Genomic DNA, 26,712 nt, shown 5'->3' with positions numbered 1-26,712 from the left:
TTGGAGTGCTGGGTGGTGTTGGAAGGCCTCTCGTTTGCTTGATGAGATGCCCTAGGTGGGATTCTGTGAAGTTCTGGCTTGTTGCTCGCTCTCTCATGACAAAGAGAACTACAAGCGCATGGCCTGTGTCGGCTGCGCTTAGTCTGAGGAGCTTGGTGTACTGCTGACCCTGAGGACAGCCGAGCTGCCCAAACCTCCCCATCACTGGTGCTGGTGAACCCAGAAGAAATCCCTATAACGCAATCTCATAAGCCTTTTGGGACTGAAGTTCAATTTGACTTTACACATTCGTCAGCTGCATGTAGATGTCCAGAAACATGATTTAATTGCGGTTATCCAGACGGTCCCTGAGCAGAGCTAGCCAGTGCACCGTGTGCAGGCTTGACTGCCATGGGAGTCGAGCAGTGCTCCAGCTCCTGGCACAGCCGTCTTCGCTGGGTGCCAGATCCCTGTGTGATCGAGCGCCTACAGAGCCGTGCTGTAGCCCGCTGGCGTTTGGACTCATTTCTAACCCGTATCGAGGAGGGATTTGGGATGTTAAAGGAAGCCTGTAGAAGTGCCGTGGTGGAAGCCTCGAATACCCAAAGACTTGCCTCTGGTGTGATATGGCAGCAGCTCATGCTGACTGACAGCCTTCAGCTGTTATACCCGGGATGGCACAAGAAGCAGAGGATATTCTGCAAATGATACTGTCTCAGGATTTGCTTTCTATAACTTTATTAATCCTGCCTTGCCCTTCAAAAAAACCCTCTTCTTTCATGTCTGTTCTTGGGTACGAAGTTGAAAGTATTAAGGTATGGTGAAAGGAGCCTAATTTGGGTGTGGGTAATGGTAAATTACGATTATGCACATCTATTATGTGACTTTCCTGCTTTAGACATAGGGCTAAAGCTATTTAATAAATTTTAACATGAGAAAAAACAGTTGTGGTCATCTAGTAATGACCCCTTGCGTAACTCGGATAATAACCTCTGTGAATAGCTGTGTTTGAACTAGCGTGCATACTCTTTCCGAAGCAACCAATCCTGGTGTTCTTTTAAACAAGCTTGAGTGATGGAGAAATTCCACTGCGACCTTAAATGCATCGTTCCAGTTGTTTCTCTCCACTGCTGAGAGACTGCGTATAAGTCTGTGTCTGAAGATAAAGATGTTACCCTATTTCTGAGTTGAATTTATCTAGCTTAAACTTCTGGCTGCTTAGTTCTGTTATCCCTGTACCTTCCAGATTGGGAATTATTGTTAAATCTGAGTTTCTTTACGGGTAGTTGAAGCTTTTGATTAACCGTCTCCTTCTCTTTTCCCTTTGATAAATAGACGGTGCTGTCTGAGCTTTACATTGCGTCAAGAGTTTTCTGTTACTTATTACTGTTGGCTTCTTTGAATTCATTTCAGCTCTTCCCTCTTAAAGAGCAGACACCAGAACCGATGTGATGGTTGTGCCATGCAAGTATCAGGTGTAGCATAACCTCATTTACTTCTGCTTGGTATTTGTTGTTTGTACAACTAAAGTATTCCTGGCCAAACTGTCATGCTAGGAATTTGCCTTCAGCTGACTGTTAGGAACTGCCAGAGCAAGTCCATCTTTCCCAGATCAGTCGCCTGTTTTGGGGAGGATGCTGTGTATGGTTGGTTTTTTTTCCTAGATGTATGACTTTACGGTGCTAAAGTGCACTTTGCGTCCTGACTGCTTCATTAAACAGTTTGTGTTACTACTCTCTATGGAGAACTTTTCTTCTCTCTCACCTCTGTGTTTGATCATCGCTGATGTTTTCCGTTGTTATTCACTGATAGAAGTGTTGAATAGCATAGGAACAAAGGCAGATCCCTGTAGTATTCTGTTTAAAACAGAGCTTCATAACCATTCTTTGATTTTTAAACTGAATTTTAAGGCCTATCCAGTTAGTTAGGTGGGATTTTTTTTTTTTGTTTTGTTGTTTAATCTACCGTATACTTCTAAATGCATAAGGAAAAGGCAGTCTCCTTACTGTTACGTTCTTGTCTGGAGGCTAGAGACTTTGTGTATTTCTTGCAATGGGAATCTCCTCCCTTTAGATTTGAGTGCGTCATTGATTTAGTACTTGCATCTATCCTGTTCCGGACCACTGCATATCTAACGTTCACCTCTGAGATTTTTTTGCCGTGAAATACATATTCTCTCAGGCTGCATATATCTTGGGTTAATTACCAGTTAAAGCATGCAGCTGTGCATTACAGGGAAAAAAAACCTGCAAGTGGACAGTCCTGTTCTGTATGTTAGGTGTTATTTTTATCTAGTATATACTCTTGCAGTTTTCTGAAAGAAAGCAAATACCTGAAAGAAGCAAAGGGAACCGTGGGGTCTGCAGGCTTGCATGCCCACGTCCTGTATTGCTGGAAGCTAAATGGAAAATCCGTAGTACAAAGGCCGTTTAAAAGATGGATTACAGCTGACAAGTGTTGTCAGGCTGTATTGACATAAGTTTAGGTTAGAGAGAAATAACTGCAATTATTCCACAAGCGCAGATCTTTGTATAAAATATTACCCTCGTTGTAGATAGTGTGTGTGTGTATTCATTTTTTCTGTGGGAGACAGAGGAACAATGACCTTGTCGTTAGGGTGCTGGCCAGGGGCGTGGGAGACCTGACTTCAGCTGAGCGCAGGCTGCAGCATGTTGCAGTCCCAGATGCACTTATCAGCATGAGGATAACAGTATATTCCTGTCTCACGGGAGTCTTCTGGAGAAAGATCCTCTCAGATGCGCCATTTGTACAAGGTTTATAAATATTTTGGAAGATGGATAATACCTGGTGTTTGTTCCTGAAACAGTTGCCTTCCTGCTGATAAAGGATGCTCGTTAGAATGGGAGTAGGTGCAAGGAATTAATTGTTACTCAGCAGTTCTTTAACGCTTAGGCTTTTACTGAAGTTTTGAAAGGAAGCGCAAGAATTTGTTCCTGCATTTCATATAACTCCGTTTGTATGCAGTATTTTATTTATTTATTTTGTAATAAGCGATTTCACAATATGAACTGAAGTTTTCAGTGGCCTCATTTGGGACAATCCCAGAGGAAGGCCCTGTTACATCCATGACGTTAGTGTTTAGGACTGTTAGTGTTACCACTAATTATGGCAAATTCCAAGACTCGGGGTGGTGATGGGACTTCATTTCGGGTATCTTCCCAGAACAGCAAGACTTCAGGTGAATGTGGCGCAAATAATTTCTTCTCTGTTGCAGGTGTCGAGAAGGCTTTCTTGGAGACTACTGTCAGTACAGAAACCCTTGTGAAAGCAATACCTGTAAGAACGGGGGAACTTGTGAAACTACGTCTCTGATAGGAAAGGCTACCTGCAAATGTGCTCCAGGGTTCACGGGAGAGGAATGTCAATACTCCGAATCGCACCTCTGCTACGTGTCCCAGCCCTGCCTGAATGGAGGAACTTGTCATCCCCACAGCCAGGAAACCTACGAGTGTGTCTGTCCTCCAGGTTACACAGGTGAGGTTCTGCCTTTGTACCTCCGGATTCTCTCCTTTGTGAATTACTTGAGCCTGGAATGTTCTGGGGCAGTCATAATACGCTGTCAAATTTACTAGCTCCAGCACAGGAAATGAAAAGAAGCCAAAATGACTTCATGACCAAAAAAAGCAAAGGGGGGGTAGGGAATCGAACTCCCTAGCCTTTACACGTAAGCAGAAAGACATTTAGATCTTGTGGGGTGGCCCACATGGGAAAACTGACTGCAGAAGCTACTGAGTGGCTGCTGCACTTTGAGTTCAGAGTCTACCTTCTAGAAAAAAACGAAGTAAACTTGGCCAGCAAAATCTTTCTATGGGAAAAGTATAATTGGGTGCCTGAGGAGAAGCGTGGAAACTCGCTGCTTTTATTCTTGAAGGGGACACAGAAGACGAGTGACTGTCAGTGTGTAGTATGATTTCAGTTCGTGGGTTATTTCTATAAATCACAACATTCTGTATCTTGCTGCTACCCTGTAAATAAAATGACTTTGTAGTGTAACCAGCAAATTGATAATACTGTAAAATGCAGACATAAGTTTTCCTGTAATAATTTTAAGGTTTACTACAATGATTATTTTGAGGTAGTGTGAAGGCAACACTATTTTCCATAGAAGTAACTTCTTAACGGAGTGCTCTGTCCTCATCCTACAGGAAAGGATTGCCAGTGGATTGATGCCTGTACATCTCAACCTTGTGCCAATGGAAGTACATGTACTGTATCTGGAAATAAGTTCTCCTGCATCTGTCTGTCTGGCTACACTGGCCAGAAGTGTGAGATAGATGTGAATGAATGTGCCACACCAGGCCTTTGTCAACACGGTGGGACTTGTGTCAATTTGCCCGGTTCGTACCGATGTCAGTGCAAGCCAGGCTATACAGGGCATCGCTGCGAGAGCGTGTATGTGCCGTGTTCACCATCGCCCTGTATGAATGGAGGAACTTGTCATCAAACAAGTGACTTTACCTTCGAGTGCAACTGCCTGCCAGGTAAATGATGCTTCTTCAAAGTGCTTGGTTTCGTAGTCTTGTCGCTGTATTCCTGTCTCTGTTCTTACGAAAGTTTCTCTTGGAGTTTCTGTGTGATGTTCGTGTAATGTAAGGTTGACTGGAGAAATCCTCAGCAAGGCAGGAAGCTCTGCTGGGATATTAATGTCTGAGTGTCAGGATTTCATCATATGGAAGGGAATAAAAGGGAAGAAGGCTAGAAATGATAGATTTCTTTAGAATCCAGTCAGTGGCAGAGAATCAAGTAGGTTAAGAACGATGAGGTAAACTCAAGGAGATTAAGGTGTTACACTCCAAATGGGCATTAGGAGGTGAAATTCTATGAACATAAACCTCTACAAATACATAGTTTTGGGTCAGTAAAGGCCACAGTCAGTTTCAGTCTTTGAAGATGAACACGTGTCTATTTCCTTAGTCTTTACACCTAAAGCATACTAGATCCTATTCCCTTCCGTTTTCCCCTCCAGTTCCTCCAAATCTTATGAGATGCCATTTCCAACTCACCACACCCTTTTTGTCCTGTAATACCTCTGGATAAATTATGCTTGCTTGTTTTCTGATGCTCTTGGCTGCCCTGAGTTCATCCACAGCAGGGGTGACGTGCTTACTCGGGATCGTGGGCTGTCTTGGTTTTGTGTGTCAAGCTGAGCTCCAATCACCAAGGCACCCATCCCTGCAAATGACCATATGTCACCTGGTTGGGACCCTAGTGGTCTCATCCTGTCCTGTTCTTCCCCATCCCCTTGTTATACCGACCATAGGGCAGTACTAGTTGTCTTTGCATATCAGGATGGTTTTGGTTTTTTTTAGGCTGATATTTTTTTTTTCACTAGCTCAGTCCATGGGAAACTGATTGTTTGGAAAGGCTTTTGACTAGACTTCCTACTTAAGTGTATTGCAGTTTGGCACATGAACACTTGGTGTGTGGTAATCTGGAAAAGTAAACTCTCCTCCCTTAAGCATTTCTCTGTTGTTATTTATGTGAAAGATGTGGCTGCCATATACTGTTTAGGCTGAAAGTAAGGTGACTGCGTTCTCATGAGGATCATCTGGAGTCGCAGGTATGTGTGGAAAGAGCATTTAGAATTTAACTTCTGAAAAATACTCTTTTTTTGGAGACTTTTGTCTTGCGGTGTTGGCTCAAATGACCTTAAATGTACATTGCCAACCTTAGCAAGTGCCTGCACAACAAGGTTGTCTGAGCAAGCATGTGACTTTGAAGAATTTAGGAAAGTCGATCTTAAAATAGATGGATGTATCATCTTTATTTTTGTGTGAAAGCAACCGTTTCTAACTCTGCTTGAAGAAACAGTGCTTGAACATATAGCATCTTTGAAAATGCTGCCTCTTAACTAACAGTTGTTCTCAGGGAATTTATTGCTTTTCTGCTTTGCATCTTTTTAAAGTGAAGCTGCAAACTAAGTATCTCTGGATTAACAGGCTCGATCAGAAATTCAGAGTTTTCTTAAAGTCAGATCTGTTTAGCCAGTTCAAGGAGTTTAAGATCTCGTGCAGAAACAGTGTGGTGGGGAGAAGGGGAGAAGAAGATGAAGTTTGAAGGACTTGATCCTGTAAAGCTGATAAGACAGTTTGCTTTCGTAATTCTCTTACGGGGGCACGAGACTGGGTAGGAGCACATTTTCCCTTAGACAAGCATGTGGGCTGGCTAAACTGTGGTCAGGAAATGAAAATGAGATTACTATAGCAACAGTTACACACCCACACTGCTCACACACGTTTTTGGATTATTAGCTGCTTTTTTGGACGTATTACACAACGCGTATAGTGGGGGTGAGTTAATGCGGCTTTGAGAGCCTTCACTTCTGTATTTCCTGTATTTGTTGAAGTTGGCCATGTTGTTTTGCTAGCTTGATTTAAAAAAAAAAAAAAACAACAAACAAACAAAACCAAACAAAGCTAGTCATTTGAAAAACAGCAAAAAAAGGGAGAGGTTGAAGGGGCCAAAATGCTTACATTGAACTCTTTGATAAAGGCAAGGCACCCAGCCATTTCTTCAGCCTTAGTGAAGGCGAAAATTCGGAAGTGTTGGAAAAGGTTCTGTCTGGGAAGGAAAGGTCAACAGAAAGAGAAGAGAAATGGTGGCCTGTCACGCCCGGGGAGGATGTGAACGAGGCCTGCTCATCTGGAAGAGAGTGCCAAGGTTATGGACTAGAAATTCCTCTTTAGACTCCCTCTCTCAATTGGAGCGATGCCGATGATATTGTGACTATAAATGGAATTGCTCTAGCCGTTCCTTGTGGACTGCCTTAAGATGTTCCCATTGCTCAGCGTTATGGCCGTAGAGGCAGGAGGCAGTTACATCTTGAATTGCTGGAACAGTTTTTGATGTGACTTTTGCATCTTGTGACCTGAGAAACTGCTTTGAAGAAACTGATTGTGTCCAAACAGCAATTTAGGCATAATTAGGTTGCCCCTGGACTGACCCTGGAGTGGGTTCTTTTTTCCTGTAGGTGTTCTCATCTTAGCTTTTAAGTGAATTCCATCTTCTGCAAATACAGATACATTAGAATAAGAGCTTGAAAACGTGGGGGAAAAAACCCTACAACCTGGAGTTATGTGTCCCATCAGCTTTTTCTATGTTAATACAAGTGCTGTTTACATACAGTGTAGTCAAGCTGCTATTTTAAACTCTCAGGTTCTCATTTCACTTGTGGATTTACACAAACAAATCTTGCGTTAGGTAATTCATGAAGTCATGCGTGTTAGAAGTCAGCATTTGGTGGCAAGTGTAAGCAAAGAGTTGTATACACTGTCAGTATTACATCTATATAAAAGATAACTACTTATTTTCTAGCCATCTGGTGTAATCATTTTTCCTCCGGGCTTTGTTGATTTAGGTAAAAACAAGATTGTAGACAAGTCAGCATGTTAGGTCAATCAGAGCAGAGAGTCATAGTAAAAAAAAAAAAAAAAACTTCTGTGAAAGAGACTTAACCTGAAGCATTAGCAACTCCTTCAAAGACATAAGAATGAGCTCGTAGCTATAAATATTTGACAAAAAAGGAGTTCATTTGGCATCTAACCTTTAATGGAATGTTAAAACAAGTCAATAGAGGAAGTTCTTAGCTGGGAAAGTGATTATTCATTGTTATCCATCAAAATAATTACCCATTAACTAAGATAAGGACCCTAGGGAATTCCAAGGGCTTGTTCAGGAAACGATCTGTCAGGCCGGAGCAGGCTGTTTATGAGAGCTGGAACACTTCCTGGGAAGAGGAAGTAACCTCACGCCGGTTTGTAGCGGAGCATCAGGAGCGGGGTCCGGCAGCCCTCCTGAATTTCCTGCGGCAGGGAGGACCCCCCGCCTGTGGGGATCTGGAGGTGAGACGCATCCTGTGGGGTGTGAGGCTCTGTGTGGCGGCGGTCTCGGGGTGCCAGGTGGCCTTGTGTGCCCCTCTGCCCTGGGTGAGCCGCCTCCTTACCTGGAGTAGCCCATCTCATCTTTATTTCAAGAAGCTGAGCTGTTGGAGTTGCATGCAGGCAACTGCTGTTGGGCACCTGCTCTGCAGAACCTTACTTCTGTGTTAAAATGACGCAGGTCAGTTTTATCACTCTGTCAAGATCTCTAATTTCTTGCCAGCAGGCCCTAAATCTGGCATTAACTTGACATTTTTGTTCAGGTATAATTTCTTATCCCCACGATTAATTGGCCCTGCAGAAAATCCAAGGTGTAATTGAAATGAGGCTAAGGATTAAGATTTGGAGGGAGTTGGTTGTAGTGCTCTGGAATGGGGTGGAGGCTTCAGATGACATAGGAGTAAAGTTATCTGCTCGTATCCGTCTGCCTACGAGAGGAGGAACAACATGCTGTTAGCAGTGGGAACGCTTTTCCCCTGGAGGTTCTCATTCCTTAGTTTGCTGTGCTTGGAGATACGGAGCAAAAGTCAGGATATGTATTGCACACTGTCCTCTTGGAGGGGGAAAGCAAAGGACAACATGTGAAGTCCCAGCACGGGGGGGAACAGGAAACAGTGTCAGGTGTCCAAATACGCGAACCCTTTGGCTTTCTGGAAAAGAGTCGGGTTATGCAACTGCAAAATGTGATCCTGGGACCCGGCTTAAGAAAAGTTCACATCTCTCACAGCAGCTTCATGCTTGTCGTGCTCAGACGTAGGTGCGTTGGCCCAAACAGCCATGTCTCTAAAGGACTGGTTTTACCGATGAAACCTAAACTTCTCTAGGACAGTGTTATTTACCAATTAAGCAGGTCACAATATTGCGGTGTAAGTTCAACTTGAAGAGGACGCTAAAATCATGCCTTTACAGCTTTTTAGATGGTCTGAAACTAAGCCAAAAGTTGTTCTTCGGCGTAAGACAAATTTAAAGGGAATTTGGGAGTTGGGAAGTTACCAAAAAGGAAACTTGTGTTTTCTTCAGCTGTGCGCTCAAAATAGTGTTGTCTTCATTGTTTCAACCCTTCCCGATTCCCTTTCCCTTGGAGATACGTTTTGACTGAGCACGCTTGGCTCAGTGTCATTTCTCTTGAACCTTTTACTACATTGCTTTTTTTTTTTTTTGTAAGCTCTTTTTTAATTTCTGTTCTGCTGTCACCAGTGGTATCCTCCAGCTTTTAGTGTGGGATTAATGGTTTTCTACATTTGCATGAGGTGCTTGAGGACCCAGCTCTTAGATGGCAGGCGATATAGCTGGTTAAAATGAGAACATGTGCAGTGGTGTGGTGCCTTCCATGCTTTATTATTACTCAAAATTATTGGGCCACTTTAAATCTGTGTGCAGTACAGTAAGATAGTTTTAAATAAATGCTTGCCTTCAGGAATTTCTTTCTTAGAAAGTAGGCTAGGTGTTCATATTGTCCGAGCTGAAAGGATAGGAACTTAAACTTCTTGAGTTTGTGGTTCTGCATGCATTTCCATGCTGATCACATTGCTGGCATGAGTGGAATTTGTAGTCAGTGGAACGATCCTCCTCAAGCTGAAAAGCAGGCTGATAGGACACCCCTCTGTTTTACAGCTGACCCTTTGGGCATGCCCTGTAGCTTTATATGGTTTTAAATGTAGAGATCTGATACTGATTGTATTCCTTGGTAGTTATTCCTCAGCACCTTTTGCCAGGAAGGCACTGATGTGATGATTAGGGTTCAGACTAACCATGGTATATTTCTTCTTCAGTTTAACCTTCTCTATGGCCATGAAATTTGCAGGATCTGGGGTGGTAGTGGGAAGGGCTTTGAAGGGAGAGGGTAATAATGCCGGTCTCTTTTTTTTATCTTGAGTGTTCTTCCTTGCTGGAAGATGGATGCTAATGCACTTGATATAGCTTGGCAGTAGCACTCCTTGTCGCTTCTGTGCTGGTGGATGAGAAGCTCAACATGAGCCAGCAATGTGCGCTTGCAGTCCAGAAAGTCAACAGCATCCTGGGCAGCATCAAAAGAAGTGTGGTCAGCAGGTGGAGGGAGGTGGTTCTGCCCCTCTGCTCCACTCTGGTGAGACCCCACCTGGAGCATTGTGTCCAGCTCTGGAGTCCTCAGCACAAGAAGGACATGGAGCTGTTGGAACAGGACCAGAGAAGGGCTGTAAAGATGCTCAGAGGGCTGGAGCCCCTCTGCTGTGAGGACAGGCTGAGAGAGTTGGGGCTGTAAACAGCCTGGAGAAGAGAAGGCTCCGGGGAGACCTTAGAGCCCCTTCCAGTCCCTAAAGGGGGCTACAGGAAGGATGGGGAGGGACTCTTTATCAGGGAGTGGAGCGACAGGACAAGGGGTAACGGTTTTAAACTGAAAGAGGGGAGATTTAGATTGGATATTAGGAAGAAATTATTTCCTGTGAGGGTGGTGAGACACTGGGACAGGTTGCCCAGAGAAGCTGTGGCTGCCCCATCCCTGGAGGTGTTCAAGGCCAGGCTGGATGGGGCTTGGAGCAGCCTGGTCTGGTGGGAGGTGTCCCTGCCCAGGGCAGAGGGTTGGAACTAGATGATCTTTAGGGTCCCTTCCAGCCCAAACCATTCTGTAATTCTGACTCTCATCTGTAGTATCGGAGAAGTTCAAGAGGTGGGAATGCACGCAAATCATTCCAAGTCTCTTGAGAGCCAGTGGTAGTCTGGAGAAGCCGCTTCAGAGCTTTACAGTCTCAGTCTCATCTGCCACCCAGCATGATCTGCGTTGGACCAGATGTTGCTTAGAGGGTCTGTGTGACTTGATACAGATGTTATGGAAGTGTCTGGAACAGGGCATCAAAAGTAGAGGGGTTAAAGCATAACTTTGAATGAGAGGACTGTGTCATGTTAATATTACATTCCAAAGCAGTGAAGAGGCAGAGCTGATGTTTTAAATTAACGCGTGTGTGCTGGAATCATTTACTTCATCCACATTTGCATGCATCCACTTGTGCTTTTTAATAAATAGCTCTCTCATCCAGCAGAAATGGCAGGTTTATTTAATGAAGCATGGACTAAATCAGCAGGGGAAATTGAGGGGAAGATGGATCACAGACGATTCCTTTCCCTATAATGTCCCCACTTCTCCTTATTTGAAAGGAGAGGGAGATGTAGCAAGAATATTTTGCCAGCGTGGCTACGTTCGTTAGGAGCCTTGATTTTTCATTGAGGAAGGGTGTCTGGTTTCTTCTCCTTTTCAATCAGGGCTTAGCGTATAAGCATTGCTTGGGTGGTGGCTGATTTGTTGATTGACTGACTTGTTCTAACAATGAAGAGGGCCAAATCAGGAATTTAGAAGCTCATTTTCAAAGCATAGAGAAGATCTTTCTTCGAAGTGGTGAAGGCATACGAGGTATTCATTAAGTGAACACCAGGTGCTTTTTTTTTTTTTTTTGCCATGGTAAAAGCTTGGGTGGTGCTTGATGGGCAGTGAGGAGTTTACCTCACAGTAAACTAAATCTTGTAGTCTTCGCTTTGTTTGCGTTGAATGACAGTGCTCATTAGTCACTTAAAGAAAAAATACTCTTGTCTTTTTGGTGGTGAAAATGTATTTGGCTATCTACCCACGTTAGTGGTGTTCTAACGTGACCTGCATGCTATCAGCAAAGGCATTCAACGAAGCGTCCGGTCAGCGTTGCTACATTGAGGTTCATCAGGATTAGGTTAACAGGGCGAGTGTTTAAGGAAAAAAGAAAGGGGGGAAGCTGCATGAAGGCTGAATTCCCTTCAAAAGAGGCTGGAAGCCCGTTTCAGTCTGCTGTGTTTCTGCTTTGTCCAGGTTTCGAGGGAAGCGTCTGTGGGCACAATGTTGACGACTGCCCGAATCACAACTGCCAAAATGGGGGTATCTGTGTGGACGGTGTGAACACGTACAACTGCCGCTGCCCACCGCAATGGACAGGTACGTACTATGGAAAACGCTCCTATGCGGGCTGAGCACACTTTACGGGAACGAAATGCAGGACTTATGGCCTTCACCCAGTGTACAGCTTGAGTTGCGTATGGCTGAATGCAGCTCACATCTGTGCCTCGTTCTGCAGTCTGGGGGGCAGATGTCCACGGAGCTCTTAGAAGATCGTTTGCATCAAAGCCAGAGCAATGCAGGGCAATTTCCCATTGTACCAGGTGGCATTCCAGGCTTGTGTACGCATGGGTTTGGCAGACAGGTACCATGATTCTTGAGCCGCAATTCAGTGCAACTATCAGAGCTGCGCTTCTGCTTGTATAGATTACTTTTTAAGAGGGTATGTGTTTTGCAAAAGTACGAAGTGTGGCTTTGCTGGCACAGACGTGTGCATTAACGGTGCTTTGCTGATACATTTGGGTATTTTTAATCGGGCGTAACGATCCTCACATAGATAACAGCAATGCTGCTGAAGAGCACTGCAAATCTGAAAGAAGGCACGGGTGGGAGAAAGGGAGGGAAGAGAAGAAGCGTATGTATGGGAAGCTTATGTTTTTGCTGCTATTATTTTCCTGCTGTGACTGATTTTTATCTGGAGTTCTCTGACTAGCAAAGCTACTTTTGCTTCATAAATGAGTCTGCTTGAATCTGTAGCGGGGAAAAAGTGCGAATTTCAAGAAAATGTTCTGCGTGATGTAAGGAAGCAGCTTACAGGAAATTCGGTGTCATCTTTAGTCACAAAATGTCTCCATACCTCAAAAATAAACAAATACCTCCGGTTTGGGGGTTGGTTTTTTTTTTTTTGAGTCATACTAGTCATTCTTAGCTGGCATACTTTTTCAGTTGAGTATAGTTTTGCCCTTCTTTCAAAATCATAGGTAAAAAAAGCCCTAAAACTGGAAAGCTGAGGTATGGACTCAATTTACATTTTTCCTTTCATAAAGTAAATTGGGATACTTGTTTTGGAACTGAGCTTGAACTAGTTCCTCAGCTTCTGAAGGACGACATTTTTCACTGTATCTAAAAAGTATTTTGTTTGAAACCAGAACATCTGTAATGATGGTAGTTCAGACGAATTTACTGTGAGGACTTTGACTGCTAGAGACCAGAGGTTTCATGTTGTTCTAGCTTTTTTTCCCTCAGAGAGTATCATTCTCACTATAAACTAGTTGTCATTAACCGCAAAGGAGGCTGCTTAGTTAAGAACCCTCATTAACTTAAAAAATTATATATTCTTAAATGAAGTTAAAACCACATAAGAGTGAAATGCACCACTGCTTGCATAGCTCATTGAAACTAGAAATAAATAGGAGAAAATGAGGCGTCCCCTTAATGAGCAAGTTCTTCTCAACTGCTTCTCTGTCTAAACATCCTTAAAGCCTGCAGAAAGTGAAACCTGCAAAGGAAAACACGGAGAGCTTGGATGTGGAGCCAACAACCCTTCAGTGATCCCTAAAATCTTGCTCCACACCACAGAAATTATAAACCTTGTTATGGCTTCTAGCGTCTGTCAGTAGTAAATTAATCTCGGGCTTCTTCCTGAAGCATAGGGGATATGATGGATCATGAGTATGTACAGCATGAGTTTATAAGGGATTATTTTGCTTCGTAGAGGCATCATAAATTTAGTTTTGGCTTACAGGACTTGGGTGGATGGCTGCTGTCAGCTCACCTGGAAGAGGCCTTGGTGGTGATGGGTTGTGATGCTGTCTGGTTTTGCGGTAGATTGTCTCTCTGATTAACCGCTGAAGTTCTTTGCGATGCAGTTGTGGTAGTTCCCTCTCTGAACCTCTTATGGGCTCTGACTAGTATTGCGGAAAAATTGTTAAGACCCGTGTTGTGGCCCAATATTGTGCCATCTTACTTCTGTGTGCCCAGTCCCTCAGGGAAACCTTGTGTAGGAAGGATGTTTACCTCCTGTGAAAACTTGGAAAGAGAGAAGGACTCCCCAAGCCCTGTGTTTCCCCGGCTTTCTAAAACAATTTAATGGAATGGGCTTTCTGAGAATTGCCTTTGTTTATGGTAAAGTTAAGGTTATCGGTGCGGCGGTCGTTTTAGATTGTGGCTTCTCAAGGCCATTGACTTTCTAGACTTCAAGAATCAGGTCAGTTTGGAACTAAACCTGGTCTCACCATGTAGGAAACAGCAGCTTGGCTGTTTGAACAATGAATGTTAGAGCCCTGGGAGAACTGAACTGTGTTGTTTAAAATGAATCGTGCCAGCTTTGGTGTTCAGAGTGAAACATGAGTAGCTCCAGGATTAGCTATGCAGGTTTGTATTGGCGCATGTTTGACGCATGTAGGGCAGTAGCTCTGTGCATCCGCAGGTTGCCCCAGCGGTAGCCATTCCTCTGCAGCGTAGCTGCTCATCTGGGTGTCTCTGGAGGCTGAAGGCTCGCAATGGCAATGAAGGGCTGTGTCTGGGGCCTTCTTGTTGCTTTGCTTGAAAGCCCATGCAGTGAAAAGCTCTTGGCCATCGGGCGTTTAAGAATTGATTTATTGTATTGGTAATATTCCTTTCGCCTAATAAATGTGCATGCCAGTGATGTCCCGTGATGCTCCAAAATCCTGTCCAGCTCCACAGTGAATGCAGCCACGTGGCGCAAGTGGACAAACTGTCTTGCAAGTCACCTGAATGCCTCTTGTTCTGATGTGGTCCTGCAGGTCAGCCCGGCAGTGACACCGCTTCGGCATCTCAGTAGCGTTTTCTTCAAAGCAGCGTATTTCTCTGAATGCGTTTCACTCCTTTTCCTGCCCCTTCAACTAGACACCAAGAAGGTGCAGGATAACAGGACATGTCCCGCTTGGAGACATGAGGTGTGATGCTGAGACAGAGCACAAAATAGGGAAGGTAGATGGAGGGCTGCTAGAAGAGTTTGGAGAGAGAGATTACTTTGTTTCCAAGATTTAACTGCAGCTGATGTTGACAGGAGTAAACTACAATAAAGAATTAGTTACTCAGCAATAAGGAAATGTTGTAAAGTGCAGTCCATCCTGTGCACAAACGTGGTTTATAACATTGTAAATCATCTCTCAGGTGAGTGGAGAGGGGAGAGCTCAGCAAACAACTCTTTCAGAGTCTCTGATAAATGCTTCTAGCCCAACAGTGCGGAACTGAGAGTGAACACTTCAGGAAATCAAAAGCTTCCAGTGAGACCTTGAGGTTAGAGGACATTGTGTGCTGCTTTAAAAAAAGAAAAACAAAAAAAAAAACCCCACACATGCATGTTTGTAAGTAAACATCATCCAAAAATGAAAGGATGTTAAATTTTCTGAAAATACTTAACCATGTAGATGTGCTGTCTTCATAACCATTCTTCTGCAGTCTCTTCTTTCAAATACTTAACTTTTCAAGTGATCTTGGAGAGGTTTAAATTGGTCTGTTGGCAGTTTTAGTCTTTATTTAACCTTTGTGCTGTGGATGATGATCTAGCAGGTTTGTTAATATAGTTTGTGCTTCACGGCATAGAGAAACCAGTTCCATTCCTTGCTAGAAAAAAAACATCAAGAAGCTGTACTGCATCTGATGAAGAATAGTTTTGTGTAAAGTAATATTGAAGCGTCCTTTACTGAAACGGAATCTGTCCCAATTCCTTTTGGTAACCATCTGCCTCTTGTAATTCCCTGACAGGTGGTAGGCTGGACTACATAACTATGCATTTTTTTAAAAAAAAATATTTTTTCTGCATGCTTCTAGAATCTAGCTTTTGAGAGACTTGTTTGCTTTTCGTCTGACTTTCCTACTCCTCAAACAGAGCTTGCTGCTTCGTTTTTGTTGAAGTGCGTGCCTTCTCTTTCTCATTTTGCAGCTTTTTCCGGAAAGATAAAATCTGGCCTTTCAGAAACAGTGACGAGAAATTCCTGCTGTCACTAATGTTTTTGTTACCTTCAAAGTTCTCTGATTTCATATGGTTATAATGATTGTCAACCTCATAAATTTGTAACTGGTGAGACAATCTTGGATGTGTTTTGGTGAAACTGACCCAGATCTTTCCTGTTGCTGAATGTTAACTGATTTTTTTTGTTTGTTTGTTTAAGGATGACTTTATCTTGTCCCAGGCTAAATCCTTTGTCAGAACCAGTGTTTGTTGAGTCCTTTCAAGGCACTGTGGTGCAGATGTGTAATGAAGCTCACCTTTTCTTGGAAATGGATCAGCAGGCTTTTGTGAAAGGCTGAAGTCTGTTCCTCTGTGCGTGGCAGCCCAGAAAATTTCACACAATCATAGAATTGCCCAGGTTGGAAGGGACCTTCCAGATCATCGAGTCCAACCATCAGCCTAACTCTGACAAAAACCACCACTAAACCATATCTCTAAGCACTGCGTCTGCCCGGATTTAAATACCTCCAGGGATGGTGCCTCAGCCACTTCCCTGGGCAGCCTAAGTGTGATTTGAGTCAAGATTAGCCAAAAATCCTGGTTAATGTCTGTGCCATGTGAAGACTTGGCTTTATGCTGCTGTTCTGCAGCAGTTAAACCAGCCCGATGGGCTCACTGCGGTCTGAGGAGGAAGGTGTCTTTGTCTTCTCTCCCTGCTCTCAGCCACCCTTCCCCATCCCCTCAGCTGGCTCTGGTATTTGTTGGAGTATGCCACTTTAACTCACTAATCTAGTAAAAAATCCTGTCCAGCTGCCTTTTTTTTTTTTTCTTTTCTTTTCTTCCCCTCCCACCCGCCCCTCGTCTGGGATCAGGAATTAAAATTCACCGAGCGGTCTCATGGGTGAGCGGATGCAGAGGAAGCGATGGCAGGCCAGGGCTGTAAAGTCATGTGGAAGGTTGGGGTGTCCCTGTCCTTCCACAGGACATGGTGAAACCCTCTGAGAATTTAAAGGCTGGTCAGTCATTCCGGGCTAACAATTCGTATAAAGAAACAAGGCTTTGTTTAACATGCACCTGTTTGCTCTGTTGATCTAACCTATACAGCTTTGTGTCAAGAAAGATGACTCGAGAATTTGCGTACTAAAGTGATTAACAATATAGAATTCCATAAATGCTTTTGTTTTTACTGGCTGAGAAGGACTCCTCCTTCGCCGTGGAAAATTTGCAGTGTTTGAGAAGATCATTGTGTATCTGCGTTTGGCTCAGATTGCCTTCCAGGAACGGTGGACAACGGAGATTAAGATTTGTATCCTCCAATGAGTTACGTCCTTTGCACATTTTGCTCCTGAAGTGCTGGATCAGGGGTTGCGGGATGAGTCTCTGGGTTTGGGGGACACGCTATGTCCACGCTCAAGTGGGTTTTGGAAGATCTACATTATACTGCTTCAGTTGCAGGCTTGGCCTTGCTTGCCTCCTTTCATTATTTCTACCCCTGTGGCTGGGAAGGCGAGACTCCCATGGGTAGTTGTATTTATTTAGGCTTTGTTTTCCCCTGAAAAGGGGGCTCTGGTGAACTGTATATTTTAAAATCTAGGAGACCGTTGTCTCAAGGGAAGCACAGTGTGCTAACAGCTGACTCCACCAAATAACTCCGGCATTGGGAGCTAGCTTAAGAAGCAAATGTTTGTCTTGAGCAGAAAAGCTCTTCAGGCAGCAGGGCCGTGCTTTTTAATTAAAATAGCTGTTAGCTTGGTCATATGCTCTTAAACACTAGCACAAGGGTTACTTTTTCTGCAGAGCTTTAGGCAGGAATTTTCAAAGGGGGGAGGGGGGAGTTAAAGGGTTCGATTCCTATTTAATTAGAGTAATATTTGCTCCCTACCTTGGTTTTCTTTGAAAATCCCAGCCTTAAACTCTGGGCAGCCGTGACTCTTCTTTGCTAAGAAGGGAGGATAAACATCAAAAGGCTAATGTTTAACATTTTTATGTAAGATTGTACGCTTTGGTATTTTGTCTTTTAAAACTTTCTTTGCCAAATACTGCTTTCCTCAGCTTCTGTATCACAAAGTGTACAGTAAGAAGTCATGCTAACATAGTGTTAAAAAAAAATACCACCTTGCTCCAGTACTTAGAGGCTTGAAATGTAGAGGAACGAACTGACACTGGGTGACATGGATTATAAATGGTGAAGATGCCAGTCTCCTAAATGACAGAATATGCATCCTTGCTGCTTTCTATAGAGTATTGACGATTACCTGCCAGAGAGCACTGCCAGGGTTGCACTCTTTTCTGGTTCTGGTTGACATGTGTATATATAATGTACGAAGAGCACTCCCTTACCTCTGTATTAACACAGGGAGGCTGGGTCCCTACCTGCTGTAGCAATGGTAGACTTGCTGGTGCCTTTCCAAACGTTATTAAAAAGCATAGTAGCCTCTTTGGTACCGGCTGAGATCCGTCCACACCAAACTTGACAAGTTGGCTGGTGACCTGCTGTCACTACAGTAGTATCTGGAAGAGGCCAAGAGGGATTATGATTCTTTTTCTTCCTTCATGTTTGAACTGGCAGACACAAAGGGAGCAGGGAGCACGTGGCAGCCTCTGGAGCTGGCAGCTCCCAGTTTGAGTGTACAAATGACTTGAAGCATTGTACATAAACAAACTTTATCCTGCATGTTATTTGTTTCTCTTGTGGTACTTGAGTCCAGTGTTGTGCAGAGCGGATTGATTTCAGAGGCATTAAAAGTTAGGCCATCAGCCGGTACTTCATCCAGTATGGATTCCGGAACACCTACCACAACCTCCCGTTCGTTTCGTGCTGCTTTCCTTTTCCCAACAGCAAGCCTGGGTTAGGAGGGAGCCGTAATGAAACACCTGAGGTGTTAACAGCTGAGCTGACCCAATGACAGAATGACGGCGTCCAATTTAGACCACGCTGCTGCCTCTTCCCTTGTGCCTTTGGTGACTTTCCAGGCCGGGAAATACTTTTTGCGATCCGATGTGCCAAATAATCTCGTTGTGGAGCTGTCTTTTAAGTTTTCGGTACATCTTGCATGTGTTTGGCACTAAAACAAAACAGGCTAGACCACTCTGGTGAGGCTGGCTTGGTGGGCCTGCGCTGGGAGACCAGGCTAATGGGTAGCAGTGGTTTTATCTGCGGCTGACTTCTTTCTGGCAGTTTCGGCCCCTTCCCTTGTACTTAGAATGAGGTGATTTGTCTTTAGATAATTACTCAAGCTATCTCAGCAAGCCATCTTTAGAATATGAAGCTTTTATTGTAAGGTTTGGCTCCAACTGTTAGATTTTTTTGCCTTGCAGATCTTTTCGCTTGTTAGGTATTTTCCGAGAAGAGGTAAAGAGAAGGGCAAAATGGGGAGTAGCTTGGTGATGTGTTATTTCCTTTGGGTTACTCCTCTATCCTACTGCTGTCCCCAGTTATTTCATCTGCCACTGCCGTATTAAACCAGCCTCATAAGTACATCCCTAGTAAATTTAGGGGGGTAAATTTAAATGATTTTTGTTCTGCTTATTTGTATTACTGCCTCTAAAGAGCTCTGTCAGGGCTGCCCTCTCTACCCCGAGTCTGAGGGGAGTGATTTAGGGCAGTATTTAATGGATCAGGGCGTGCGTAAGTCTCTTAAAGCCCAGAGTTTTGTATTTGGGGGTTGTAAAATCCCTTGTAAAAGCCCATTAGTTCCACTACATGCTTCCCAGTGTGGTTATGAAATTAAACTCTTTTCTCCACCATATTAGCCTAAAATAAACACAGATGTTTACTTTCCTTGCTACAATTGTTCAAATTGTTCAAATCTTCAATTGTTCAAATTCTATATTAAGCCCTTAAATTTTATGATATCTTGGATGGCATTTGACATTGCCCAAGATAAAGTAGATCTATTAAAAACAAAACCAAAACCCCAACACCTGAGGTTGGGGAATGGCTGCTACTGCTTTCCTGCTCTGTAGTTCTGTCTTTCAAATGGGAGAAAGATGCTCTGGGGGAAGGGGCGCTTTTTTGGGAGCAGTGATGCCTCTCGCCTCTTTAGAAAACTCCTGTAAGGGAATAAATATTTGGCTTCAGGCCTTTTTTTCAGGGGAAACCACTGTAATACTTAACCAGGGAAGACCTTTAGTAAACACGCGTGCAACTGGGGGCACTTTTTGCAGATGTAAAGAGCATAGTCCTTTGAATTCTGTGTGTGCCTGAAGCCATCCTTGGAGCTGAAAGCAGCAGTTGTATTCATCGGATTGCTCGCAGGGAGCTGCGGGGATGGCTTTGTCGGAGGGCCTGGAATTTAGATGTGATCTGGACATCAAGCGTGAGGTCCCTTTCTCTCGGTATCACCAGTTTAGTGCTCTGGACGTTCTTGTCTGTATAAAGGTGTTGCCTCTTTCAGAGAACTTTGAAGTTCTTTGCTTTGTGATATCTTGTGTCAATAAAGCAAATTACATAAATGATCAAATACTTTCTTTTGTACACTTTGCCGTGCGCTGTTATCTTCCCTGCAATAACTGTTGGACTATACTTTTTATCATCTGTCCCTTTGTGGGTAACAATTGCTTTGTAAGTCTCTTATGAAATTGTTCTCTTCGGTCTGTCGGACCCTACCCCTTTTCGGTGTCTGTATTCAGAGGTGGTGGCTTCAATGCCGCAAAATGTATTCCAGGCTCAGGCTACGCCATTGCTATTACACAACGACGACTGTTTGCATTAGTTATTCTTCCTTGTAGTCAAATGTCTTGTCAGCAATGTTTGCTTTGTTGATTAAAGCTGTGATTGAGCAGAGGTCCCCGCTGAACTCTTCCAGGGAAGCTGAAGTCTTTCCTCGAGGAGTGCCTCACCAAAACCACCTGCAACACTCCTGTTTGCCATTGTATCAGGCCTCGTCTGCTGTTGCACTGCCCAGCAACCTCACTTGGTTGAATCTGTCTGAAATTCCCTGGCTTCCTCTTGGGTAATATAAATATTGTTTCGTTAAAGATATCCCTGCCTACTGTTCATCTCCTTCCAGGCCATTAATTAAACGTTCCAGTACCTCTATGCGCTCATTAATTGTAACTTAGTTCTTTCAAGGACCCCGGGTAATTCTGTGAGGTAAAGATTAATTGAATGTTTTTTACAAATAGACAGTTCAAAAACATGGGAGCTAAATTATTTTTCAGAAACACCATTTTACTAAAAGACCTGATGGTTCCGTGCAATTTTTCCTTTACTTTTCCATTTGCTGAGGAGACTCATGCAGCAAGTTGAGGAGACTGAGCTTTGACCTGACCGAACAACATGCTTCGGCTTACGCGGTCAACACAGATATTTTCCTTATGTTACAAGAAAGAACCAGACAGAGAAATGTCCTTCCCCAGACAGATGTGGTCTTCCAGCCAGCATCCTGAATATCCACACGGGTGGGTAGAGAGGGGACGAAACTGCAGGTTCCCTTGCGGTGTGGCACTGCTGATCTTCTGCCACAATTAGATTCAGTCATTTATACAAATACTCTTTCTTATCTCTTAGCCTGTTCTTGCGTCTCGATAAGATGCTGTTCACCTTCTCATTTAGTAGTTCTTTGAAACTTGGAGAAAAAATGTAAACAGTTCTGATGAGCCATGCTTTCCTTAGCTGCACTTGATTGTGTTTAAAAAAAAGCATGCAATAATCTTTGAAATACTCTGTGAATTAAATTACTCTTTCAGAGAATTTCTGTCTAGATGTGGTTTATAGTTTCTCAGATAGTCCTTTCAAGAGAGGTGGTGAGCCCTTCCCCGTATACTGGAGCACAGGTCTCAGATGAGGCACAATCTTCTGGTGAGGTATGGAGAGGATGGGGGCATGAGAATTTCCTCAAACCTGATGTTTCTCTTCCAGTGAGTCTCTTCGGACCTTGAGGACCCGTTTGTGATTCTCCCTGAATTATCTTTCCCTTTCAGTATCACTAAGCTTTTAAGATACTCTGATTTCCAGTTCAGTCTGAGTGCACGATTTTCGGAGAAACGGATGTTGCTATCTCCTCCCAGCTCAGTTTTCAGGAAACTGGTATTTTTCAAGGCACAGGAAGGTATTTGCATCCTTCGTCCTACCAAATGTTTGTAGTGCTTAAATTGCATGTGAGATCTTCTCTCTGTAGTTTTGGCCAAAGCCAGAGGCCAGCTGGCTTTGGCCAGTTAAGAGGCCAAGAAAACTTTCTCCTTTATGGAAAGTCTGCTGTGCCAAAGGCAAAGACCTCTGAACTGCCTGAAGGTCCTGCATTCAGCTGTAGGATCAGTGCAGTTTCCTGTCTTGGAGTTGGGATTTATGCAAAGACTCTGTGGTTTGGTAGGATCAGCTATTGGAGGCATCTGTTGCTGCTTCCCCAGGGTGACTGGTTTGGTTTCTTACTTTAGCAAGCTGATACTCTCCTCTTCCAGTGTAGGACAGCTCATAAAATGAGTGCAATCTGCCTTATCTTTATAAATCAGACTTTATTTCTTTCTTTTTTTTTTTTTTAACATAAAGAGGGCTAGGATAAGGGGCTGGCTGTTTCTCATCAATGAAATGTGGTCCAATTACTTGAGGGACCTTGAACCACTGCATCCTGTGTCTGCCTGAAGAGAAGCTCCTGGAGTTCCTGCCTGGTTCCTGCTGCTCTGAAAATGGGAGCAATCAAAGCAGCAAGCGTGTCTGTCTTATTCCATATGGCTCTTCTGAGGGGAAATAAGCAGGAAGTAACTTAGTTTCATAGTGGGCAAAAAGGGCTAAGAGTTGAAGGCTGTTCCGTTTTTCCACTTCTAGTTTTCAATTTTGAAATACCACATGGACTAGCTGTTTACTTTGTACAAGGTCACTTAGAACCTGACTCGGCGTTTTGCTGATTTCCCAGGCTCTGCAAATATCAAGGTCAGGTTAGGCTTTTTTTAGCTTCTTGGAGTAATTTGTGTTTCCTTTCTTGATGTCTTTTATATGTATATTTCTACATTTCCATTAATATATTGTACAGTTGGTGTATTTGCACCAGTTCACCCTATACTTGCTGTGTTCCTTTTAGAAATGTAATTGAAACTAGCATGAGCATAAAACAGAAATACCTGCAGAAACTTCCAGCTTAAATAAATTAATGTTTAGCCAAAGTGGTTGTGGCATTCAGAAGCACTAGGGTTTTGAATATGTTTCCTGCACCGTACAATTCATAACGGAGTTTGCACTTGGAAGTTCAATTCAGATTCTGTGATTGACAGACTTGGTTCTTCCTAAAACTCTTACCAAGCAGAAGACAGGCTTACCGAGTACTACTACAAGTAACTACAGTGACAATTAAGTCAAAGCAGCATCCCTTACGTAAACTGTTTCAGAGATCTTTTGTCTCATTTGATTTAAATGTACCTTATTAACCTGGCAAAAAAGAAGTCTTTTGCAGAGTATTCTTTGCGAAGTTTTAGAATTAAATCCTGGTTTATGTCAGATGCTGAAAGAGACTTCTGTCTTTGCTGTGAAAAAGTCATTCTGGAAGCTCACGGGACAGACACTAGATCGAAGACATAGGTCACTAACAGCACAAGCATCAAATCTTTTCTTTGCAGCACCTGCCCAAAATATTAATCCATTTCTCTCATTTGCACAAGGAGTTGAAGCCTCTACTGAGGGTAAACCTGCCCTTTCAGGAGAGCGAGAGGTTGTGGCCATCCTGCAAGTCCCACTAAGGATTAAGTGATGCTGCTGCTTTGAGGGAGGGCGATCTTGAAAGCCATTTACAAATGTGTGCGCTGCTTTCTGGGGGAAAAAAAAATCCCAACAAACCAAACAACAGAAAAAACAACCAAACAAATTACAGCAACAACAACCAACCAACCAAACAAAAAAACCCCAAACAAAAAAAACTGTGTCGAAGAATTACAATATAGACCATTAATCCTATGTTGTTAACACCTAAAAACTCAAAACCCCCATATAAGCAACCATAGGGTGTCTAAAAATAACCCCAAACGCCACCTGAAAAAAACCTTGATTTCTCTCTTTTGAAGACTTTGGGCTACAGAATGCATTTCCAAGCCACTTGAGCCCCACTTCAACAATAAGGGCTCGAGCATTTTCAGTGAACTTGAAATTGCTTTGCATTCTTGACAATTCACCAGTCCTGTTTAAAAAAAAAAAAAAAAAAAAAAAAAAAAAAAAAAAAAAAAGTGAGCGCCTTGGACTTTAGTCTGGGATTTGTAGTATTTTAAAACACAGTTCCAAAATCTTTCAAAAACTGTTACATTTATATTGCCTGATGGTCATGACACTGAGTGCTTACGAATGTAGTTAGATTGGTATGCTCTGCTTGCCTTATGTTGCTTTTGATTCCTATATTTTTTGCCCAGAAGTTATTTGAGTCTGGATTTCAATTATAACTTCAATAAAGAACAGGGTTTTTTCATTAGAATACTCAATAGTAAAATGCAATGGTTAATTGCTCATTTACGCCCCTCATATTGAGTTGAATTTCCTTTGTTTTTAAAACAAACTGCGTTAAGATGGAGCTGTCTTTGATTTATATTCATAATTAAACACAAGTATGACTGTGATCTGGTAGCTGCAAAAGGAGCATTAGAAATGTGAGGAGCTAAGTGCAGATGAAACTTAAGGAGCTCAAATGTGGTGACTTTTTGAAATACAGTTGAATTGCTCAAAGAACCTTAAATTCTGCTTTATTCTTCTATGGAGACAGTGATGTACCTTTTAAAAGTTTGTTTTAGTTTAGGGCTGCAGGAATATGGAATAGCCTAAGACACGGGGTTATTGTTAGCACATCAGTGATGTCACTTGGTCCTGTCCTTTCTAGAAGTGGAGAGTAAGTGCTAGGAAAAAAAAAAAACCAGAAAATCCTAAAGTGTTGATATTACTAGGGACAGAGAGTTTATACGAGGGAGCAGTTTGCCCATCTTTGCTTAAAAAAAACACCCCAAAACAACAAACCACAAGCACATATGTCCCCAATCCACCAAAAAACCCCCCACAAAATGTTCTATTTCAGGATTTTTATTCAGCCGAGCGCAAGGTGGGTGATTTTGAGAGAGGCATAACAGCCTGGAGTGGCGGGGGCAACTCCAGCGCTGAAAAGCTGTTCACGCTTTGGTGACAGCGAGCGTGAATTGGCTGCAGTCAAAAGGAGGATGTAAGTGCTGCGGGAACACTTCTGCAAAACCATTGCGCTACGGCCCAGCGTTTGTCAGAGAGCACGTTCTTTCATCTGGGTTGGGCCCCCTCCGAGAAAAGAAGGAAAAATCACTATTAAAATAAGCAAATAACGTCTTGATTATTTATTTTATTATTTTTTTTTTAAAGGAAGTCAATTGTGTTGACTTGCGAGATATGCACGACTACTAGGAACCAGTTGGAGATAACTGCCTGTTTTCAGTTTGGTTGCTGATAAGCTAATAGCGAAAGCTAATGAACAAACGACTTCTATTATGACAAATGCATGGGTTTGTTTTTTCATAATGTAGAGAGCTATGTTTTGCAGATAACAGTATGAAGTGATAGATTTCTCCCCCCCTAACTGTTCTACTAAGTAAACTGTGAAGTGAGGATTAATTTTGAAAACTGTACTGTAATTATTATTGCTGTTAAAATGTTATTACCTTTCTTTCAAGTGATAAAATCCTTGTTTTGAAGTAGTCCTGCTGGAGGAAGGAATGCATGCACAGAACAAAGTCAGCTGTGCATTTTTTTAAAAAATGATTCAATTTCTTTGCCGCTAAGCGAAAAAAATCCAGAGCTCACAGGACCTAAGGCTAAGAATTATTTAAGTATTTTGAAAACAAAAGGAATTACGATTTGAGTATAGTAGCAGAGATGGTTAGGATTGAGCAGTTTCACATTCCTGCCAACAATGGATGTTTCAGTTCTGTGTGTTGGAGGAAGGGGGGTGTGTGCACTTGCACCAGAATTTCTGGGCCATTAATAAACAAGGTGACTGCTAAGCAACATCTAATAAGTATTTTTAAATTGGCAAACGTGAATAAACTGGAGCCCAGACAAGATCTGTGGCCTGCTTTTGAATTTCTTATTCTTGGAAACACGGGGGGAATTCTGGGCAAATGTAAGTGTGCAGCTGATAGGGTGGCTGGAGATGACAAATGGGAGGATCTTGGTAGTAGCAACACAGTTGCTTAAGAGTCTTGACCCAAATAATGGAAAACTGCTGCTTCAAGCTAGCGAGGGAGGTGATGTTGTCAGCTGGAGGGGGGAAGAAAAAGGTCACATCAAAAAAATCTAATCTTATTCTCTGATAAAGAGCGGTCTTTTGGTGCTTCGTACATCATATCAACATTTAGGAAGGGTGGTAAAAGAAGTTATAAGGAAGTATAAAAATTTTAAAAAAAATAAATGCAAGCTTTCAGTGCTAGAGAATTCTTTGTATAGCAGAAAGGAGAGGAATAGTTTATCAAAAAGTAGATTGTGGACTGTGACCAGTAAGCTGCGGCGGCACGTGTGCGCCCATGTGCCAGCCTGGGAAGAAATTAGCTGGTGCTTACCCATTAGGTTTTATCTGGTAAAGAAACTCTGAATAAGAATGAACAACTCAAAACCGAAGCTAAACAATTTCAGCTTAAAAGTAAACCGTGCACCTTTAATTGGAATGATGAGTAAATGTTAAAACAAAATATTGATGCAGGTGGTAGGTTGTCCAGATCTTGATGTCAAAGCAAGACGGATTTGGATAAAGAAATACTTTAGTAAGCGTGAGTTGCAGAGCTTCCTATAGCTGTGACTCTGAAATTCAGTATCCTGTGAAACTGATTTCATACTTAGAGGTCCAGTTGTCCTTTTCCTTAAAACTTTCTGAAACAATGTACATTAGTTTTCTTTCCTTGAATATCTCCACTCATTAAAGCATTTTATAAGAGTATTTATTTTGTCTCTGAAAAAAAGAGGAAAAAACCCAACCAAAAAACAACCAAGAAAACCTCAGCTGTTTGTAGTTGTCCATGGAAATACCTGGGGGAAGGAAAAGGAGTATTTGAGGTAGAAGAGTTTCAAGAATTCTATTCTTCCTCATTAAGTAATATTCATTGCGTAATTATATAGGAAAGAATTAAGTTCTCCTGACAAGAGTTACTTTGCTGCT

The 26,712-nt window shown here is 42.8% G+C and overlaps 1 protein-coding gene across 4 annotated transcripts in view; it reads left to right on the top strand.

Annotated features, from left to right (window-relative positions):
• Nucleotides 1–26,712, top strand: part of NOTCH2 (notch receptor 2) — a 90,990-nt gene that overhangs the window by 17,705 nt on the left and 46,573 nt on the right. For all 4 annotated transcript variants that reach the window (XR_008468039.1, XM_054211688.1, XM_054211689.1 and 1 more), the window contains exons 3-5: nt 3,215–3,474; nt 4,146–4,481; nt 11,689–11,811. Coding sequence is in view for 3 of the 4 variants with exons in the window: in XM_054211688.1 (XP_054067663.1) it covers nt 3,215–3,474; nt 4,146–4,481; nt 11,689–11,811 (719 nt within the window). In the remaining variant the exon portion in view is untranslated. The remainder of the gene's footprint in view (nt 1–3,214; nt 3,475–4,145; nt 4,482–11,688; nt 11,812–26,712) is intronic.

Source organism: Rissa tridactyla, chromosome 8, assembly GCF_028500815.1.
Source record: "Rissa tridactyla isolate bRisTri1 chromosome 8, bRisTri1.patW.cur.20221130, whole genome shotgun sequence".
Taxonomy (NCBI): Eukaryota; Metazoa; Chordata; class Aves; order Charadriiformes; family Laridae; genus Rissa; species Rissa tridactyla.
Note: the sequence above shows the minus strand (reverse complement) of the source record. Positions and strands in the feature narration are given on the sequence as shown.